At 62.2% G+C, this 20669-nt stretch overlaps 1 protein-coding gene across 2 annotated transcripts; it reads left to right on the forward strand.

Moving 5' to 3' along the window:
• The first annotated feature begins 32 nt into the window (after positions 1 to 32).
• Positions 33 to 17899, forward strand: CARD10 (caspase recruitment domain family member 10). Of its 2 annotated transcripts, none has more exons than XM_040490896.1 (17): positions 33 to 658; positions 1568 to 1723; positions 2585 to 2710; positions 3785 to 3976; positions 5183 to 5317; positions 5666 to 5781; positions 6359 to 6387; positions 6852 to 6975; positions 11561 to 11720; positions 12135 to 12246; positions 12683 to 12926; positions 13130 to 13199; positions 14267 to 14369; positions 15786 to 15944; positions 16040 to 16155; positions 16367 to 16507; positions 16646 to 16754. In XM_040490896.1, the coding sequence occupies exons 1-16, from the start codon at positions 275 to 277 to the stop codon at positions 16472 to 16474; spliced, it is 2334 nt and encodes a 777-aa protein (XP_040346830.1). In that variant the 5' UTR covers positions 33 to 274; the 3' UTR covers positions 16475 to 16507; positions 16646 to 16754. The 2 variants fall into 2 exon arrangements, with proteins under 2 accessions (XP_040346830.1, XP_040346829.1); XM_040490895.1 differs by lacking the exon at positions 16367 to 16507 and adding an exon at positions 16869 to 17899 and having other exon boundaries at positions 36 to 658; positions 16646 to 16758.
• The last annotated feature ends 2770 nt before the right edge of the window (positions 17900 to 20669 follow it).

Genomic DNA, 20669 nt, shown 5'->3' on the forward strand with positions numbered 1-20669 from the left:
GCCCCCCCCCCCCCCCCCCCCGTCTTTGTGGAGTTTTACAGTGACTTTGGGAGGTAGGATGTGGAACAGGGGGATCAAAGGGGCCCATCTTACTGGTGAGGAGATTGAGGCACTGAGAGGGGCCACGACTTGCCCAGGTCATGCTGGGACAGAGGCAGCGCCAGGCCTGGACCCCGGCTCCCCCAATTGCTGGCGTGGCCCTCCTCCTCCGTCGTGCTGACACTGGGCTGAATTGCCTGTGCTCTGTGTCCCAGCTGTGGGGCAGACGAGCCGGATGGAGGACACCCACCCAGAAGTCCTGGCAGCAGATTCCCCGGGGACAGCCCAGCCCAGCCCCAGCTGCTCAGGGAACCCCAGAGGCACCAGGAGTCAAGAGAGCAGAGCCTCTCCCCATGGCCTTGCCGGTGGCCCCTCCCTGGGCCTTGTCCCTCCTTGGGCTGACCCATGTCTTGGGCCCCAGGTGGATCAGCTCAAGCTCAAGGTGAGCCGGCTGGAGGAGGAGTGCACCCTATTGCGGAGGGCCAGGGGGCCACTCCCCGGGTCCGAGGACAAGGAGAAGGACAAGGAGCCAGACGGCGTGGACCTGGTCTCGGAGCTGCGCGCGGAGAACCAGCGACTGACGGCGTCGCTCCAGGAGCTCCAGGAGGGTCTGCCGCAGGTGTGAGGGGTGGCGAGGGGGAGTGGAGGGGGGGAGTCAGACCGCCTGCCGCTCACCCGTCCTCCTGAGACCTGGAGAACGAGGATTCTAGAACCAGAGGCGGAACCCCGGCTAGCCTCTTGTCTCCAGCTCTGAGCGGAGGGCTCTCAGCGCTGGGCCCTCCCCGGGTGTTTGGTCTGGGGCCCGTGGGTGACCCCAGGAGGTCTCCGAACTCCCCGAAACGGTGCACCTGATTTTGCGTGTGAACGTTTTTCTGGGGAGAGGCCCCCAGCTTTCCTCAGATTTGTAGAGGAGCCCGTGACCCTGGAAAGATTCAGATCCCTGAGGTCTGGATGGCCCTGGGGCTGGCGTGGGTGGCCCCTGGCCAGTCAGCGGGCCTATTGCCTGGCCGGTGCTCCACACAGGAAGTGGGGGATGGGAGCCAGGACTCCCACAGGGTCGGGGTGCCCAGCTGGGGTATGGCTCTGTGGGCTGGATCTCGGGCCCATGGGCCACCTGCCTGGGCCAGGCTCAGCCCCCGTGAGGAACCAGTGTCAGAGGGGTGGGGCTAGGCTTTGGAAAAGGCACCCATCTGCTGCCCTGGGCGGTCTGGCCGGGGGCCGGAGCGAGAGCGAGCGGGCCTGGTTCTTGTTTAGGAATAAGATCTGGGCCAACTTGTGCAGGCACGTCCTCATTCACTTCGTTGCCACCCCAGATGTTCCCTCGAGGGTGCGGGGCTGTGGGCCACACCTCCTCCACAGACTGGGAAAGGGAGGTCCAGAGAGGTCAAGGCCCGTGGCCACGGTGGCAGAGCTAGTGAGGCGGGCCTGAGGGGGCAGGGGCGAGGGCTGTGTGTCCCCCTCCCTCCTGCCACAGTCAAGGTGGGCCCTGGGCCGGAGCTTGAGGCGGCCTCTGAACTATGACCCTCAGGAGGCCAGCAGGCTGGGGGCCCCAGGCTCGGAGCGCATCCTCCTGGACATCCTGGAGCATGACTGGCGGGAGGCACAGGACAGCAGGCAGGAGCTGTGTCAGAAGCTGCACGCCGTACAGGGGGAGCTGCAGTGGGCCGAGGAGCTGCGGGACAAGGTAGCGTCTACCTCACGCCCTACCCTACCCCTGCCCGGTCCCTGCCCGGTTCCCGCTTCCTCCTTGCTCACAGACCGGCTCCTGGGGAGAGCAGGGGGGAGGGTGGGCATCACCTTCTCTGACATCTACTGTGCGCCAGGTGCCTACCGGGCTAAGAAAGGCGCGCTCGTCTGTTCTCAAATATTGAGGTCAGTAGCGAACAGAACAAAGGCTTCTGCTCCTGCAGAGGCTAAATCCTAGCAGGGGAGACCAACAGCACTCTGCTCACACGATCCCGGGTCCATTACTTCACGTAGCGGAGGGTGATAAGTGCTGTGCATGAAGGAGAGCAGCAGGGGGAGGGGGCAGATTGCAGTTTCAATGGGGAGGCCGAGGGGCGCCTCGGTGGCTCAGTCGGTTGAGCGTCCGACTTCGGCGCAGGTCACGATCTCACAGTTTGAGGGTTCGAGCCCCGCGTCAGGCTCTGTGCTGATGGCTCAGAGCCTGGAGCCTGCTTCGGATTCTCTCTCTCTCTCTCTCTCTCTCTCTCTCTGCTCCTCCCCGACTCACGCTCTATCTCAAAAATAAATAAACGTTAAAAAAAAAAAGATAAATGGGGAGGCCGAGGTTGGCTGGGAAGGTACCATTGTTATGGTCGCCCCCGTTTTACAGGTTGGGCAACTGAGGCCCGGGGTGGTGAAGTCGGTCGGTGGCCCAGGCCACTCAGCCAAGGGAGGTGGGGCGCTTGTTATTGTGGCTCAGGCCTCTCTCCCTGGACCTGCCGGGCACCTGCTGGTGAGCTTGCCCGGGGGGGTGGGGAGGGCCCCCAGGCCTGTGGTCTGAGCCGGGCACGCCCCGCCCTGCCCCCTCCCGGCCCCGCAGTACTTGCAGGAGATGGAGGACCTGAGGCTGAAGCACCGCGCGCTGCAGAAGGACTGTGATCTGTACAAGCACCGCATGGCCACTGTCCTGGCCCAGCTGGAGGAAGTGGAGAAGGAGCGCGACCAGGTGAGGGCGGCCACCGCTTCTCCCCCGGGGGAGACAGGGGGGAGTGGGCGGGGCCAGAACCGAAGCCGGAGACTTCCGCCCGGCCCGGAGCGCTGATTGGTTTAGGCGGGGCGAGTGGGCCGAGGTACCGGAAGCACTCAGATAGGCCAACCTTCCCCCCCCACCCCGCACCCCCCAACACACCTGCCTCACCCCAGCTCCTGGTCGAGGAGAGGGGGTCCCGGCACTCATCGCCTCCGGAGCCCTTGTTCCCTTCACGTCGAGGGCAAGGCCTCCACAGGGCGGTGCTTGCTAATATTTGCCGGTGAAGGAAATTCACCGAAGTTGTGGCTCGCGGGCCCTGGGTGCCATGGCCTTCACCTCCTGAGGCCACAGGGTGAGCTATTTCCTCCAGGTCACCGGCCCTCCTTGTATGGGGCTCCCCGCAGGGGGGGGGGGGGGGAAGGGCGGGAGGTGCTGTCCTTGCACCAAGTTCGAATCCTACTAGAGGAGTGGAAGTCTACATGTTAGAATGGGCCTCGGGGCCCCCTGCTGGGTCGGGTGAAGGTGCAGGTGACCCAGGTGGTCCGGAGGAGGGGGGGGGGACCCGGGAATCTGCACCATCTCTGGCTCCCGCTCCTTTTGAGACATTGGGTGGCAGGTCCCGGCCATGGCCCAGCTCCCAGGGACCCTGGTCTTCCTGGTGGGGAAAAGCGCTTTGGGTGGAGTGGGCTGGGTTTGAACCCTGGTTCCCCCGGGAGCTGGGATGCTGTGAGTAAAGGCCGAGGCACACAGGACGTTTCCCAGAAGGGGCTTCCGTTGCTCTTGGGAAACAGTAAGAGCCTGGACCTGACTCTGGATCCCAGCTCTGTGCCCGCTGGCTGGGCTGTCTGTAAAATGAGGACAAAGAGAATCTCCACCGTGGAAAGCTGGTGTGAAGATTGAGTGGGCGGCCTGATACTTAGCACAGGGCCCAGCGCCCAGGAAGCGCTTGATAAACATTAGCGGCTGGTCTTGTGCCGCCCCTGTCCGAGAGGGCAGGACGGTTGGGTCAGGGCGGCCCCTGTACCCTCCCTCTCTGCCCGTTCTCCCCAGGCCATCCAGAGCCGTGACCGGATCCAGCTGCAGTACTCACAGAGCCTCATCGAGAAGGACCAGTACCGCAAGCAGGTGCGGGGCCTGGAGGCCGAGCGCGACGAGCTGCTGACCGCGCTCACCAGCCTGGAGGGTGCCAAGGCCTTGCTGGAGGCGCAGCTGCAGCGGGTCCAGGGGGGCTCCTGCCTCAAGGTGAGCAGGGGGCAGGAGCACGAGAGTTCCGGTGGGAATGCTGGGATCCTGGCAGGAGCTCTTGGCCGGGGCTGGGAACAAGCAGGACCTGGTGGGAGACCTCAGTCTGGGGGGTGGGACCCCCTGGGATGCCTCAGCTGGGCTTGGGAAGATGCAGGTTCCAGGAGGCAATGTGTGGGTCCCTGCTGGAGCCCTCACCCTGGGTCAAGAGCATGCTGGTCTTGAAGGGAGCTCTCGGGCAGGACGGAGAATATGCAGGCCTGGTGGAACTTTCAACTGGGGTGGGTGTGGGTTGGTGCGTAAGGGGACAGGAAAGGGTCTCTGAGTTTCTGGGGTTGCTCCTGGGGCACTAGGAATAGTTTGAAGTTAAAAAAAAAAAAAAAAGAAAAGAAAAAAGAATGGTTTTAAGTTTGCTTTTGGATATTCTTGGAGAAGCCCGGCTGCATGAGGCCTGAAGGCCGCTCAGAGACCAGATAGTTCAGTTCCCTCACTGTATAGTCAGAGAGTGTCAGGGGCTTGCCCAAGTTCATACAGCCAGCCAGCACCCCTTGCCAACCAGATAGGAGTCCTTGGACCTCTGTTAGGAGCTCTGCCTTTTCCTCTCTTGGGTTTGCTTGAAGATGATCCCTTGGCCAAGCATTTGATGCATGGAGCCTGGAGGAATAGAACAAAGGAAGCACGAATCTGTCATTTGTCACTTTTTGAGATCCTCAGTGGCTTTTTTGCTCTTAGGTAAAGACCAGACCCCTTATCAGGCCCTGGAGGCCTGAAGGCTGGGCCCCTTCCTACCTCTAGCCTTGTTCTCTGGGTCACAGTCTTTTAATTCCTGGACTTTGTCACAGTCCTGCCTCGGGGCCTTTGCACATACCATCCCAGCTGCCTAGACCATCCTCCCCAACTTTATCTGCTTAACACCTACTTATCGTTGAGTCCTCAGCTCAAACCACACTTTCTCCGGAGAGCGCTCTGATGCCCCCAGGCTGGGTGGGCCCTTGGGAGTGCCTTTCGCGCACTAGGCACCTTCCTTCCCTGGTCTCTTGGCAGTTTGGGGTTATTTCCTTAATCTGCCTGTGTGTTTATGGTCGGTCTCTGCTGGGCTGTGAGCTCCATGAGAGCAGGGATCCAGCCGTCTCATTCTCTGCCGGGTCCCCGGTGCTGGCCCTTTCCCTGCACCGCTCACCTCCTCCCTCCCCCTTCTGTTGCCAGGCTTGTGCCTCTTCCCATTCCCTGTGCTCCAACCTGAGCAGCACCTGGAGCCTCAGCGAGTTCCCCCCGCTGCTGGGAGGCCCGGAAGCAGCTGGGGAAGCAGCCGTCATGGGGGGATCTGAGCCCCACACCTCGGTAAGACACCTGCCCTCCCTGAGTGTGTCGGGGGTGGGGTGCGGATGCTGACAGCATTCGTGTAATGTCATTACCGACCTGTGGGTGCTTTCCAGTTCGCCGACAGTCTCATTTCTCACGTGAGGACACCGAGGCCCATGAAGGCCAAGTCCCCTACTTAAGCTCGCCCAGAGCCAGCTCCGCGCTAGGCCTGGGTGCCAGGAGCCACGGGATCCCCACTGTACTCGTGCAGAGCCCACGCCTCCACCCCGGGCCCTACTTGTCATCTGGGGAATGGGCACAAAGTAGGTGCATTGAGGTGGGGGAGGCAGATCGGAGGTGACCCAGGCCCTGTCGTGGCATTGGCAGGAGGAGGCCACAGATAGCGAGAAGGAGATCAATCGGCTCTCCATCCTGCCCTTCCCCCCGAGTGCTGGTTCCATCCTCCGCCGGCAGCGTGAGGAGGACCCCGCACCCCCTAAGAGGTAAGCAGGATGGGGAGACAGCAGTAGAGGCACAGGGAGATGCTGTTGCCGTTTCTGAAAGCAGCCAAATCCCAGAATCCCTAGCGCCAGCACCAGCATTGGAGCTAGGTGGGCACCTCCCCTTACCGCCTTTAAATGGCCGGGGCTCCGGGGACCCGGGTCCGCAGAGTCATGGCCATGACCCAGGTCGGGGGCGGAGGGGGTGGGTGATGAAGTCATAGTCTGGTATGGGAGCAGACGTGGGAGCCACGAATGACAGAGGCAGAAAGCAGGGGTGAGTTGAGGGGTGAGAAGTCCAGGGAGGCTTCCAGGAGGGGGTGGCCACGTTCAGGGACAGGCCAGGGCATTCTAGGGGGAGGGGTGTGGGGCAGAGGTCGGACCGTTAGCTTCTCGCCCTGTGAGTTTAGAGGAGCTGGTTGGCCCAAGTGCCCAGTGCCTGGGACCCCTGCCTTGGCTGTAGCCTACCTGTGCTTGGGGGCGGCAGGACCTCTTGGTGGCCAGGCGGCAGGGGAGGAGGGACGGGGGCAGAATGCCCCCTGTGCCTCAGCTCCTGCCTCCCCTGCCCTCCTCCCCCCAGGTCCTTCAGCAGTATGTCGGACATCACAGGTAACGGCCCTCAGGGACTCCGTGGGGAGGGCTCATTGCCCGGGTGGCTTTTTAGCCCACCTGAGGTCTGTGCTGCCTGCTCTGCCCTTGCCTGCGCCCCCCCTTCCTGAGGCCCCCCCACCCCGTGCCCTGACCGGGCAGGGCGGCTGTGCCCTGGAGGCCCCTGGGGAGTTGGGCCACGCTGCTCACCCGTTGCCCCGGCCTGCTCCTCTCCTGGGCCTGGCTTCACTGTACCGGCTCCTCAGTCCCGGCCCTCCCTCCAACCCCTCCCAGGGAACCGAAGGGTCACCTTGGCCCCGGCCCAGCCCCGAGCCCAGTGGGTGCGGTGTGTTCCTGGGGTGTCAAACCTGCCAAGGTCCTGGGAAGGCCCTGGGCTCGAGCACCTCGCCCCCTTCTCACGGGCCCCGGCTTGGCCTGGTTGCTTGGTCTGGAGCCCCGGAACCTCTTTCTTTCTCCCCACCCAGGGAGTGTGACGCTTAAGCCCTGGTCTCCTGGTCTCTCCTCGTCCTCGTCCTCTGATAGCGTGTGGCCTTTTGGGAAGTCGGATGGCCTCCTGGCCAGAGGCTGTGGTCTGGATCTCCTCAACAGGTACTGCGGCTGCCTGGGGTGGTAGAGATGGGCCAGGCGGGGCTGGGTGGGGGTGGTGTCAGACCCCTGGAGCAGGGCGAGGGGGTGGGAGGGAGCAGTAGCTCAGCTTTAGCCTCAGGCAGCCGTAGAATATTCGGGCTTTTAGACACCTGGCATTCAAATCCTGTCACTGCTGCTTATCGTCTGGGTGACGGGCCGGTCACTTCCCCTCGCAGCGCCTCCGTGTTTCCTCATCTGCTGAAGGTGGTCAGCGATCTCTTCTGCGTGGGGGTGTTTGGGGGTTCAGGACTCGTGTCAGTAAAGCACCCTGCTTTGCCAGCTGTTAAGTAGGTGCTCAGTAAATGGTAGTCGTTACTCGTACCCCCCTCTGCTTGCCGTCCTCCCGGCGCTGAGCCCCCAGCGGGACCGAGCCTCCCGGCAAGGCTTCGCGCTGTGGGTGGGGTGGGAGCCCCGCCGCCGGGCTGGCCACAAGCCCGTGACAGGAGTCGTGAAGCAGACGGGCCCAGCATGCGTTGCGGTTCTGTCAGTGTTGGTTGACGAGTGACCTCCCCGGTCGGGCTCGCGGGTGGGTCCCGGGAGGGCGGGCGATAGATGAGTTGAGAGTGTGCACTTCGAACTCCAGATAGGGAGGGCAGCTGGGTGAGTGGGGAAGAGCAGAGGGTAGAGGCTGTCCAGGGATGGCCCGGAGCTTGGCGGTGACTGGAGCCGGAGGGGGAGGGGGCCAGGGCGGGCTTCATGAGTCAGGCTGGCCGTGTGAGTCAGGCGGGAGAGTGTGGACTTCGGCTTGTGCCCGCTGGGAAACGTAGCAAGATGTGGCTATGGCTAAACGCGAGGCCGGCTGCTGGCTGCCTCACAGCGTTCTCTCTGTCCTGGGAGGTGGGTGTTATGATCATATCCCTGTTTTATAGAGGAGAAAGCCGAGGCTCAGAGAGGTTGAGCGACTTGCCTGAGGTCACACAGCTGGAAAGTGCCGGGGCTAAGACCCGCAGTGACCTCAGCAGGTTTGCGTTTGGGGAAGGGGCCTGGGGAGCACTGAATGTCGACAGCCGCAACGCGGGGGTGCTGGACACAGAGGGCAGGTCACCCGAGAAATAGGGGCAGAGCAGGACCAGGGGCCTGAAGCAGCTTGACCAGGCCCAGGTCCGGGCCCCTGCCCCCACTCTAGCCCTCTGGCAGCGGGGCCAGCACGACATTGTTTCTCCCTGTGCAGGACGTGCTTCTAGGGGAAGGGGTGGAGGCACCTCCCTTCCTGCCTGCCTTGGCCCTTCCTCCAGCTCGGTTCAGCCTGCAGCAGGGAGGTTCTGGCCCAGTCCCTGCCCCCCCCCCCATGTGATCATGGGGCCACCTCTGCAGTTCCTGGGCAGGAGGGAGCTGGAGGGAGGACACACACTGGGGCGGGGGCAGGGACGGGGGACGGAGACAGCAAGATGTGGACAGATGCCGGTGGGGGGGTGGTAGGGAGAGCCTGGCTGGTGCGTGGGGTGGTGCCTGCGTGCGTCCTGGGGCAGTGTCCCCGCACAGAGCACAGTGGGAAAGAACAAGACACTGGAGCCCCGTCACTTGCTACAGAGGGGCTTGGGGCAAGTCACTAAATTCCCCAGGGCCTCGGTTTCCTGCTCTGTAAAATGGGGTTGTCACGGACTTCCGGTGTTCCCCTCGGGGTTTTGAACAGTGCCCGGCTCAGAGTGAGCGGTAGTGTTAGCCCTTTGGTGTTTTTATCGCCGCTGTTGCTTAGGTTCCCCGAGTAGCCCGGCAAGGCTGGTGTTTTTAGCCTCATGATGCAGATGACCAGAAGGAGGCCCAGGGAGAGTCGGGAATTTGTCCCAAGGCCACTGGGCAGTGGAGTTGGGGATTCTGATGGACCTTCCTTCTGGCTAAGCTGCTTTCAGCTCCCGCTCGTGGTGCGACCTCACCGTGCGCTGGGCCTTTGCAGCGGTCTGGCCTCCCCTGCCCTTCTGGGCTCCTAGGGCCTTGGGGCAGGGCAGGGGTTGTTGGGGCGGGCTGAGGGCTGGACGGACAGACGGACAGGTGGGAGAGAGAGTGAGGAAGGGCCAGAGAATGCAAGTGGGGCGCTGAGGGGCGAGTGCTGGGGGAGGGTCACTAGGGGAGGGTCAGTGTGAGTCTCCCTGGCAGGGCCTGCCCCCCGGTCACTCAGACTGTGTTGCTAGAGACCCAGGAGTCCAGAGATTGGACTGCCCCCCCCCCCCCCCCCCCCCCCCTGTGGTCCTCACTTTTCCCTCATCCACTTGTCTGTTGACGCCTGGTGCTGAGCGGGACCCAACTGGACCTGGGAGCTGCCAGGCGGACTCTCCCCCCTTCCCCAGGGGGACTCTGGAGGCCCAGAGAAGCCACTGGGTTCCTCAGGAAGGTGGGCAAGGGTGTCCTGAAGGAGGCGGTGCCTGAGCTAGGTTGGCAGGGAGAGCCTGAAAACTTGGGGTGAATGGCGGGGCTGGGGGTGGGGCTGGTGTGCCAGGGCAGGGGGTAGGGGGCAGGGGGCCGATCAGCTGGTACCAGGAAGGGCTGAGTGCAGGCTGCCTGCTGGGCTGCCTCCTGGGGGAGCCCTGATGCTCGGTTGTCTGTGGCTTCGAAACAGGTGGGGGAACTGCCGGCCACGGAGAGGTGACTTTTCTGAGTCACCCCTGGTAACAGTAGCTGTGTAACCTCTCTTGAGCACCTAGTTAACGTGGCACGGTTCTAAGAGCGTCCCACGCTTAATTCCCTGAGTCGTACGTACGATGGGGGAGGCGGAGGCCGATGGGGCTCTTGAGGACCACAGGCTACGCAGCCAGGCCGTCTGGCCCCGGAGTCCCCGCAAGTGCCACTTTTCTCAGAGTCCCCTGACCGTACCCCACCTGACAGAAACTCAGGACATGCGCCCGGAACAAAAGGATCACGAGACGACAGTTGGGTTTACTTGAGGGGAGGCTGGTGTGCGTTTTCTGTTCTGTTCCGATAAAACACTGCGCTGGCCGTGACCTTGTGAATTTCACAACCCTCTTAGGGGCCAGGCCTGCAGTTGGAGGTTTCCTGGAGGCCTCTGGTCTCCACCTCCACCTGCATCATCTTTGCGTTGGTCCGACCCTCACACCCACGGTGGGAGACAGTGTCCTCATTGTCCTGGCTTTATGGATGTGGTGACAGAATCAAGCGGCCAGCTCGCTCGTCCACATCTAGGGCACAGTTAAGGCTGGGGTCTGCAGTGGGACTGTGTTTCTCCAGCCAGGGGGCAGCATGGCCAGGCCCAGCTTTGGGCCTCCCATCTCTGCCCTGGCCCATCAACGCAGCCCGGACATTCCCGGGGCCGGGGGAGCCTACGAAGGTAGGCTGGCACCCGTGTCCCGTCACAGCCCTGTGGGCGTGGCTGTTTGTTTTGACTGAGAGGGTGGAAGCCGAGAAAGGCTCCTGGGGCCAAAGAGTCCCCTCCTCCACGTGCACGCAGACGGTGTCGAAGTCCTTATATATAGCCTTGCCCACCCTGGGCGGACAGCAGGGGGCAGTGTGGCCGCGTGGGCAGCAGTTGCCAGGGTGGGTGGGGAGGCGGGCGATGGTGGGGGACGCTTGGGCTTCTCCCCTGCGGACTCTGGCCTCCCCTCTTCCCTAATCCTCCGGCCAGGGGGGCTCACAGAAGGGAATTTCAGGCGGCTGTGTCTGCGCCGGCCGCAGGGCCTCACAGGTTCTCATCCAGGGACAGGAAGAACCCCGCCACGATGGGGATCTGGGGGACTCTTTGTCTTAACTGTCAGTGGTTTCCACTGCCCACAAGAGGAAGGCCAGACGCCTTCCTTGTGTGCCCTCCACAGGCTGGCTCCAGCTTGCCTTTTCTGGAAGCTGTTTCCCATGATGTTCAATTAGCTAATTAGGGCAAAGTGCTTAGCATGGTTTCTGGCACACGGGGGGCACTCGGTAAGCATTTGCTGCCGCTGTTATTACTGTTGTTATTAAATCCTTCCGCACATCCTGTATTCTGTCCTCCACACCTCTGCCCCTGCCAGCCCTTCAGCCTGGAGCACCACCTTCCTCTCTGTCTATTCCTGAAGCGCCTCTATTCGTCACCGCCGGGTAGCCCCGCTGCCTCTTCCTCTGGGAAGCCGCTCCCCTCGGTGCTCCCACGGCCGCCTGTAGCCATCTCTGGTCTGTGTTGTGTCCTAACGGTGACCTCCCCCGCTAAACTGTGAGCATAACGAGCTTTTATTTGTCATCTGCCATGTGCCGGACGCTGTGTTTGGGGCTGGGGACCCAGAGCTGAGCCCGATGGTGGGCTGGTCCTGAGGGTGTTCTTTCTGGGCAAGCGCAGAGGGTGCGATCCTGCAGGAAGCTTCGCCTCAACCTCGTGCGGGGGTCGGGGAGGGAGAGGTTGCTTTGGAAGTGAGCTTTGAAGGATGAGCAGAATCTGCCAGGCAGAAGAGAGGGGGAAGGGCATTCCGGGCAGCAGGCACAGCGGGTGCAATGGCCCTGGGGTGAGTTGGGGGGGGGGTTGGTGAGAGTCATGGCTCGGTTGGGGAATTGCTGTGGTTCTCCTGAGAATGTCGCACTGAGTCGAAATACTGACTGAACTCTAATTCCTGGTTCCCTTCTCTTTCCCCAGGTCTCTGGCCATCCGAGTGTCTTGCCGGAGCCCCCCGGGGGGGCCTGAGCCCCAGGACAAGGGCCCAGACGGCCTGTCATTCCTTGGGGACAGCTGGTCTGGGGCCGTGGTGCGGAGGGTGCTCTCTGGGCCAGGGTCTGCCAGGGGGGAGCCGAGAGAGGTGAGACCCCCGTCCCTCTGAGTTGGGGGTGGAGCCAATGCATTAGCTGGGGCTGGATGCCCTCTGATTGGCGGGTCTAGGTCACTGGGCGGAGTTTCTGGGGGTTGACCCAAAGCAGAGGCAGGCTCAGAGATGACACCCAGGTTGGCCTGCCTCAGCCAGCAGTAAATTAAATCTGACTGGGCAGGGGCTGGACAGATCCCCACCCTTAAGCATGGAAAAGAACAGACACCCCGGGTGAGGACGATGCCTGTTGATGGGGGAAGGATCTGATTGGCTAGGTGCCCTGTGAGGTGGGGTATCTGAATTACCGGGATATGTCACCACCACCCCAGTCTCCCTTTAGCCCCAGGGCTGCGGTGGCCTGGGAAGCTCACTTCCTTCCTTCCCTGCCTGCCTGGGTTTCTTTCCCAGCCAAGGGCAGAGGCTGCTGGCCTGGAGGGGGCAGGCCTGGAAGGTGAGGCCCAGCAGAGAACCCTGCTCTGGAGCCAGGCGTCCACACTCCCCTTCCTGATGGACTTCAAGGGTAAGTCTGGCCGAGGGCCGAGGAACTGGGCACTTCCGGGTCCCAGAAGGTCAGAGCTGAGAGCCCACAAGAGGGCTTGTCCAGCCCGTGGTGCGGGTGGGGCAACCGAGGCCTGGCTGCGGCCTGGCTGTCAGCAGTGCCCTTCCCTCGCCCACTGTTCGCCCTTGCTGGCTGTCCTTTGTCTCCTCCCTAAGGAGCTTGCCATGACAGGAGTCCAGAGACCCGGGTTCAAGGCCTGGTTCTGTTCCTAGTGGGCTTGGTGGCCTCGGGCAGGTCCCTGTCTTCTCTGGGCCTCAGACTCTCACTTTAAGAGGGGGGAGGTCGGGTTCTGGCAGGCTCAGGCCTCGAAAGGGGCGTGATGGAGCCTGAGGCCGATCCCTGGCTTACTTAATCCTCCTCTTGCCCTCCCTCCTGCCCCCGCCCTGCCCACATCCAGCCTGTCAGTCCTTCCACGAGGCCCTAGATGCCTGGACAAAGGGGCTGAGCACTGAGCCCTTCTATATTCGAGCCAACCTCACCCTGCCCGAGCGTGCAGACCCTCATGCCCTGTGTGTGAAAGCCCAGGAGATCCTGCGGCTGGTGGACCCGGCATACAAGCGGCGGCAGGAGTGGTTCTGCACACGGGTCGACCCCCTTACGCTGCGGGACCTGGACCGGGGCACTGTGCCCAATTACCAGAGGTAGAGGTGACGCAGAACCGGGAGTCTGGGGGCGGGTCCCGCAGGGAGCCAGGACCAGGATAGGAGGCTTTTCCCCTCCCCCTGCAGTCCCTCACTATGCTCCGGGACAGGATAAGGGGGCCGGAGGAGAGGAGGTGAGGGGCTCCCTTTCTCCCTACAGATGCACCATGTGACCCCACCCCACCCCCATCCCTACCCCGCAGAGCCCAGCAGCTCCTAGAAGTTCAGGAGAAAGGTCTGCTCTCCAGCCGACACCGAGGGCCCCGAAGTAACGTAAGCAATGCTGGGCGGGCCGGCAAGGGTCCGGGGAGAGGGCCTGCCAAGGGTGGGGTCCAAAGGGGGAGAGGCCAGGTTCCGTTGTCTGACAGCCCTGGGGGAGGAGAGGAGGCAGGCTCCCACCCCGCTCCTTCACCCGGACACGGTTGATCATCTCCTACGTGCCCAGCACACAGGACAACGGCAGGGCTCACGGTCCAGGGTAGTTGAGAGGATTAAACGAGGCAGCTCAGGAGCAGGCCTGGCCACGGCCAGCACTTGACAGAAAGGCAGTCACACCCCCTTTTCCAATCCCTGGGTAGGGGCTGGGCCGGGTGAGCCTCCCCCGGCCGCCCTACACACGGGCAAAGTGAGGCTCAGAGAAGTGAAATCACTCAGAAGGCCAGAGGGGCTGAGAACTTGGGCTCTGGAGCCAGACTGCCTGGGGTGGAATCCCAGCTCTGCCACGAGCCAGCCAGCCAGCCCGCCGCGCCGCCTTGGACAAGCACCTGACCCTCCCTTGAGGCTCTGTTTCCTCATCTGTAAAACTGGGGAAGTTACGTTGCCTGCCTCGTGGGTAGAAGGCTTCAGTGAGTTCGTGACATCTGGGGCTCAGTGTCTGTCACGTTCCCTGCTGGCCGCCGGTGTCATCGGTGCTGTCATTTGTCGGTGCTGTTTTTTTTTTTTTTTTTTCCCGTACCCAGGGTCATGTTGCCAATTCATTGGAAGAGGTTCCAAAGGTTACCTCTCAGGCGACATTAGGTCGCTCTGGTCTCTGGGCCTCAGGTTCCCCATCTGTAGACCTAAGGCCCCTCTAGCTCTAACTGGCTCCCACAGGCTCGCTTCCCTGGGCCCATAGGGATGGTTACCCTCAGCTGCCTGGGGAGAGAGGGGCTGTGCTGGGCCGGGTGGGGGCAGGAGAAAGCCTGGCAGGGAGGGGGCCTCTCGGGCTGACCCAGGGGGCAGCCGGGCCCCCTCTGCCGGGGTGGGGGGGTCCCATTCATCTCCTCCCCGCTGAGGGTGGGATGCAGGCTGGGCCCTCAGGTGCTCCTCTCTCCGTGCCCCCCTCTCCCCCCCCCCCCCAGCTGAAGAAGCGAGCCCTGGACCAACTCCGGCTGGTGAAGCCCAAGCACGTGGGAGGTTCTGCCGGAGATTGTCCGGAGCAGCTGCTGATGGAACCCTGCTCAGGTGAGCACACAGCTGCAGAGGCACGTCCCATGCTGGTGTCTGGGAGGGTGCACGTCTGGGTGTCCTTTGGCCCTGGCGGTCCATTCTGCCTGCAAGAGCCTGTTGAAGGGCTTCCGGTGGGGAGCAGGGCATCCGGGGCCTGAGACACGGGCTCCCCCTGGTGGGAGATGGGCCACCGGGATTGAGGGAGCCAGTTGGGGGGAGGCACCGGTGTGAGAGTGTGACCGTGGGGGTGTAGGACCCCGGGGCTCACGCGGGCCCGGGTCTGTTCTTGTCTGGCGGAGCAGTTGTAGTGGTGTTTCTCACGTGTGTGTGCCGGCCGGTGCCAGCGAGATCCCCGAGCGGGTGTCTGGAAGGCAGTAGGGGGGAGGCCTTGGGTCAGATCAGGGAGGAGGGGTTGGCGGAGCCCGGAGGAGGGAGTCGCAGGTCCGAGGGGCAAGAAGACGGTGGTGAGGGAAGACTTCCCGGAAGGGAAGTTGCCCGAGGTGGGGTTTTCGGGGATGAAGAGGAGTTCGTTCCCGGCACAAGGCGCAGCTGTGCAAAGGCACAGAGGTATGGCTGTGTGTGACGCGCGTGCAGAACACTGAGTACAGCAAGTGCGAGCCAGACGCCAGGTCTGTCACAGAGTGTGCTTGGTCCAGGGAACACAGTGGTACCTCCCCTTGGAGCATATGGCCCCGGGGCGGGGGGGGGGGGGGGGTCCGGGGGAGGCAGCTGCCCGCCAGTCAGATCATTGTACCCGTAAACATAATTTTGAAGCGTGACATGTGTAACAGAGGAGAGCTGGGTGCCTTGGAGCGCACGCCAGAGGCCCTGCACGTCTGGGAACCAGGGAAGGTGTAACCTGGGCTCTGAGGGGAGCGTGGGGTCTAACTGGGCCAGAGCTGCCGGGCTGGGGCTCTGGCTTCCCCGAGTCACGCAGAGGCCCTGTGGTTGGAGGCATTCGGTCCGTGTGCTGGGGCACGTGACTCGCTGCCCCTCTAGGCTCTGGCAGGGCTGGGTCACCCACGTGGGGGATGCGCCCTCTTTCCTGAGGGTTGCGGGAGGTCACTGGCACGTTGAAAGCAGGGGACTTCCGGGATCTGACTGTAGGTTTAAAGCCTCTGTCTGGCTGTTGAGAGGAGAAGGACCTGGAGTTGGTTGGGCAAAGGTGAGGCGGGCAGGGGATTGGGGCCAAGGCTCCTGCAGGGGGCTGCTGTGTGTGTGTGTGTGTGTGTGTGTGTGTGTGTGTGTGTGTGTGTGTACATGCGTGCATGTGCACAAAGGAACAGCAGCAGGTCTTAGGGGAAAAAAAAGGGGGGGACTTGAGAAGAGCGGATGGGGTTTTGAGGCTCGAGGGGCTGGCCACCCTAGGACGGAGGAGCTGGGGCCCTGCCTGCACCCTCACCTCCTCTGCCCCCCACCCTGCCGTCGTAGAGCCAGAGCGGAGCCTCAAACCCTACAGCCTGGTGCGGCCGCTGCTGGTGTCCGCCCTGCGGCCTGTGGTGCTTTTGCCTGAGTGCCTGGCGCCCCGGCTCATCCGCAACCTGCTAGACCTGCCCAGCTCCCGGCTGGACTTCCAAGTGTGCCCGGCGGGTGAGCCTGGGTGCCCGGGGAGGGGAGGGCCGGGTGGCACCCATGGGCGGCCGGGCCCACCGGGCCCTTCACCCCTGCCTCTCGCCACTCTGCAGAAAGCCTCTCTGGGGAGGAACAGTGCTCGTCCTCAGCACCGGGAGCCCCCAAGGCCCAGCCTGCTGCCCCTGGGCTGGGCAGCAGGATCCGCACCATCCAGGAGTCTGTTGGGAAGGTAGGTGCTGGGGGGGCAGGGAGCTGCCCCTCTGGGGTAGAGAGCTGGTCTGAGTGTGGGCCTGAGCCGCTCTCTCACAGAGCCGCCGGGCGAGTCCCGTCCCTTCCACGGGCCTGTCTCCTCCCCTGCGGATGGGGGGGCTGGGGCGGTGGAACGCGGGTCCCCTTTGAGGTGTTGGGCTGGTACACCTCACCTGTCCGTCCCATCCCAGACTCGCTGCTACCTTGGGGGCCGGCTGGGGGCTGTCAGACATGGGAGCGCCGGTGGGGTCCGCTCCATCCCGTTGATGGCGAGGCTGAGGTCCAGAGCGGGCACGTGACTTGTGTCCCCAGGTCTCCCACCTTCCCCTGGGGTACTTTCCTCGTTGCCGGGGCCCTTCTGGTGGGGGACACGGGACTCTGTAGGGGGCTGTGCCTGGAGGGTCTAGTGGGGGCAGGGAGGTCAGCGTCTCTGGGCTGAGAGTGAAATGTCGCCTCCGTGTCCTGAGAAGAAGCACTGCCTGTTGGAGCTGGGCGCACGGGGCGTGCGGGAGCTGGTCCAGAACGAGATCTACCCCATTGTCATCCACGTGGAGGTGACGGAGAAGAACGTCCGGGACGTCAGGTGAGGGAGGGTGAGGCCAGCGTTTCCTCCTCCTTGAGGAGGTCCCTGTCTCTCCGCCTCCGTCCGCCTCGGTGTCTGTCCCCTCCTCTGACTGTCCCCTCTGCCGGCAGGGGTCTGCTGGGCCGGCCGGGCACCCGGGACTCGGAGCTGCTTCGGCAGTGCCGCAGCTCGGAGCAGGCGCTCTGGGAGCTGCCCTGCTCCTGGGTGCGGGTGCCGGCCCACGCGTGGGGCCACTCGGAGGAGCTAGCCAAGGTCGTGCGTGGCCGCATCCTGCAGGAGCAGGCCCGCCTCGTGTGGGTGGAGCAGGGCAGCGGCAGCAGCATCGGCGGGAGCAGCGAGGCCTGAGGGGCCTCTCCGGATGCCCGCTGCCTCCTGGCCCGCTTCAGAAGCCGTCGGCGGCGGGGACCCCGGTGTCCGCGGTGGAGCTGGGGCCCTGGCCCATCCCGAGCCCTCCTAGACCCTCGGACCCTCGCATGCGGGCTCTCACCCGAGTGGATCTGTGGAAGCCCTCAAGGCGGAGCCCCCCCGCCCCCCCCCCCCCCGTACTCGCTGCTCTGGGCCTCCCGAGTGCCCCTGTGTCCCCACGATTCCACTCGCGGGCCCCACGCCCGCGTCCGCGTCCTCAGCCTATCGCTCACCCGGAGCTTCCGAGCTCTCACTCTTTCGCACAGGTTTACACGCCCAGGTTCTCAACGCAGGCACCTGAGGACTCCTGGGTTCTCAGCCAGTTCTGCTCAAGGAGCCCCGAGCTCGTCCCGCGTGCCCCCGCCTGCCACCGGCCCCCCCCCCCCCGCCCCTCTCGCGTTTCTGCTGTGTACTTCCACGTGTGGGCGCTGCGGCGTCCCCGGCCCTCCGTGCCCCTCGCGTCTTCCCGTCACACGTGTGTCTGTGGTTCTCTCCCGTGTAAATGCCCCACCCCACCCCGTGACACTTGGGCACTGACACTCCTGTGCTCCTGGGGAGCACACCGAGGACCGTGTTCTCACAGCGCCAGCTCCCTGCGGTGACTCACCTCTCAGAGGCACGGGTGGGGAGAAGGGCCGCTGCTCCGTCACCAGAATGTATGGCTCGTTGAGTTCTGAACGGGCCTTTTTCACTCAGAAGCTGCACGTGACGTAACATTAAACGGTTTGTCATAGAAGCTGGTGGCCTTTTGCTTGCCTCCCTGGCCCCGGGGCCCCCTCTCCACGCTCCCGACTTGTCCCCACCCCCCGATCAGGCTGATAACCACCTCTCAGGCCCCTGCTTGCCCACGGGGAGGGTCAGATTTCGTTCCTGACTCATCCCAGAGCCGCCCGCCATCTGTGCTGGCATCACCTTACCTGCCCCCGAATGATCGGAGAAGGGCCCCACAGACGGGCCATCTCCATGCTCAGCCCTGCCCGTGTCTGATCATCAAAGGGGGGGTCCCCTGGAGAGGGGACACCAAGGCTAGCAGGGTCCGGTCTTGGCTTAAGGGGCCCAGCTGCTGAGTGCAGGGGGCCAAGCGCAAACCCCCCCACGTGCACAGTTAGGTCCCTGAGACAGTTGGACCAGAGAGGATGGTCTAAGCAGGATCACCACGGGGGCTGCCGCTTACGCCTAGGGTCTGGGATTCCTTTCTTCAAGAAGTATTTACTGGACCTGTGTGCCCAAGTGCTGTCCTTGGTCATCCTATGACTGTCCTCTGTCACAGTGATGAACTTGGGTCGGCCCCTGGCGATTTCAGGGGGAATGTTTAGGTGGAAGGAGCCTCCAGAGCAGAGTCTCAGAGGCCGAAAATGCATTGAGTGTGGCCCCCTGGGGAGTGGTAGGAAAGGAGGCTGGGAAGTCCAAGTTCAGAGGTAGGGGCTGCCTAAATCTTAGTGTCCTTTGAGGTCTGGCTCACACACCGTCTCCATGAAGGCTGCTTGATTCTCCCAGGCCTTGGGACTTCTCTGTCATGCCGTGTTCTCTGCCTTGTGGCAGGACGGTGGGTGCCTGTGGCCCCCTGGGTGTGGAGACTGGGTAATGATGCTCATCTGGGTCAAGGAACCTCCCCACTTCCTTGCTGTGTGTCTGGCCCAGTGCTTGGTCTATGGACATAGGAATCTGGGTGACGTTGCAGGACCTCGGTAAGGCAGCTGCCTTTGCCTGGTCTCATGTTAGGTGTCCTTCCACTGGGGTGGAGAAGCCCACTAACCCCTTAATCCTCACCGGGTCTTATTTTTGTCCCCACCTTATAAATGATGAAATTAAAGTTCAGAGAGGGGAAGCAACCTGACCGAAGTCATGTGGCTAGTAAATAGCCCCGTCAGGATTTGAACCTTGGTCTGTGTGGCCCAAAGCCTGGGATCATCCCCCGGAGATGCTGTTCTGGGAAGATGGGCCACGCAAGGGGCTTGGCATGGGGCCAGCCCACAGGAGGGCGATTCCCAAGGGTTGATTTTCTTTTTCTCTCCCTCAGCAGCCACGGTGCAGGGGTGGGTCACAGCAGGCCCAGGCTAATTCACCAAGCATCTGGTACTTTCTTGTGTTTGACGAATATTTCTTGAGCTCCTACTATGTGCCAGGCACTATTCTAGGCAGTGAGGATTCAGTGAAGAAAAAAGAACTCCCTGTATATACTCAGGAGAAAGACAGACAATACGGAAGTAGAATATACAGGGTGTTGGGAGATAAAATGAAAAGTGCTGTGGAGAGAACATAGCAAAACAGGATAGGTCTGGGGGGCTGTGAACGAGGGGAGAGAAAATACTGCAATTAAAAAAATTTTTTTTTAACATTCATTTTTTTTTTTTTTTTTTTTGAGAGAGAGCGTGAGCAGGGGAGGGGCAGAGAGAGAGGCAGACACAGATTCCGAAGCAGGCTCCAGGCTCTGAGCCGTCAGCACAGAGCCCGACACGGGGCTTGAACCCATGAACTGTGAAACCATGACCTAAGCCTAAGGTGGACACTTAACTGACTGAGCCACCCAGGTGCCCCAAACATTGCAATATTTTTTTTTTAGTTTTTTTTTTAAACGTTTATTTATTTTTGGGACAGAGAGAGACAGAGCATGAACGGGGGAAGGTCAGAGAGAGAGGGAGACACAGAATCGGAAGCAGGCTCCAGGCTCCGAGCCATCAGCCCAGAGCCCGACGCGGGGCTCAAACTCCCGGACCGGGAGATCGTGACCTGAGCTGAAGTCAGACGCTTAGCCGACTGAGCCACCCAGGCGCCCCATTGCAATATTTTTTAATGTTTATTTATTTTTGAGAGAGAAAGAGCATGACTAGGAGGGGGCAGAGAGAAAGGGAGACACAAAATCCGAAGCAGGCTCCAGGCTCTGAGCTGTCAGCCCAGAGCCTGATGTGGGGCTTGAACTCACGAGCCGTGAGATCATGACCCAAGCTGAAGTTGGACGCTTAACCGACTGAGCCACCCAGATGCCCCCTCAAACATTGCAATTTTTAAAAAAATGTTTATTATTTTGAGAGAGAAAACACATATGTGTGCAAACAGAGGAGGGGTAGAGAGAGAAAGAGGGAGAGAGAATCCCAAGCAGGCTCCACACTCTCAGCACAGAGCCTGACACAGGGCTTGAACTCACGAACTGTGAGATCATGAGGTCATGATCTGAAATCAAGGGACGCTTAAGTGACTGAGCCACTCAGGTGCCCTGACATCGCAGTTTTTAAAAAGTGGCCTGGGAATGCCTCATAGAGAACATGACATTTGTGTCAAGAAATGAAGGAGGTGAGGGAGCGAGACATGCAGACCTCTAGGGAAAGGTCCAGGCAGGAACAGCACGTGCAAAGGTCCTGAGGTAGGTGTGCACCTGGACTGGCCAGAAGCCCAGTGGGTCTGGAGCGGAGGGAACAAGGGGAGAGTAGTAGGAGGTGGGGTTGGGGCCTGCAGGTTGCTGTACGTATGATCTCTGGCTTGTGTTCTGAGGGAGATGGGGACTCCGT

The sequence above is a fragment of the Herpailurus yagouaroundi genome, unplaced genomic scaffold (genome assembly GCF_014898765.1).
Source record: "Herpailurus yagouaroundi ecotype Mexico unplaced genomic scaffold, PumYag 182, whole genome shotgun sequence".
NCBI classification, from domain to species: domain Eukaryota; kingdom Metazoa; phylum Chordata; class Mammalia; order Carnivora; family Felidae; genus Herpailurus; species Herpailurus yagouaroundi.

Coding starts and splice junctions, on each gene's coding strand:
- CARD10 (XM_040490895.1), top strand. CDS start 275: ATGGAGGACACCCACCCAGAAGTCCTGGCAGCAGATTCCCCGGGGACA. Junction 5,318..5,665: donor GATCTGAGCCCCACACCTCG/GTAAGACACCTG, acceptor TGGCATTGGCAG/GAGGAGGCCACAGATAGCGA. Junction 12,247..12,682: donor CTTCCTGATGGACTTCAAGG/GTAAGTCTGGCC, acceptor GCCCACATCCAG/CCTGTCAGTCCTTCCACGAG.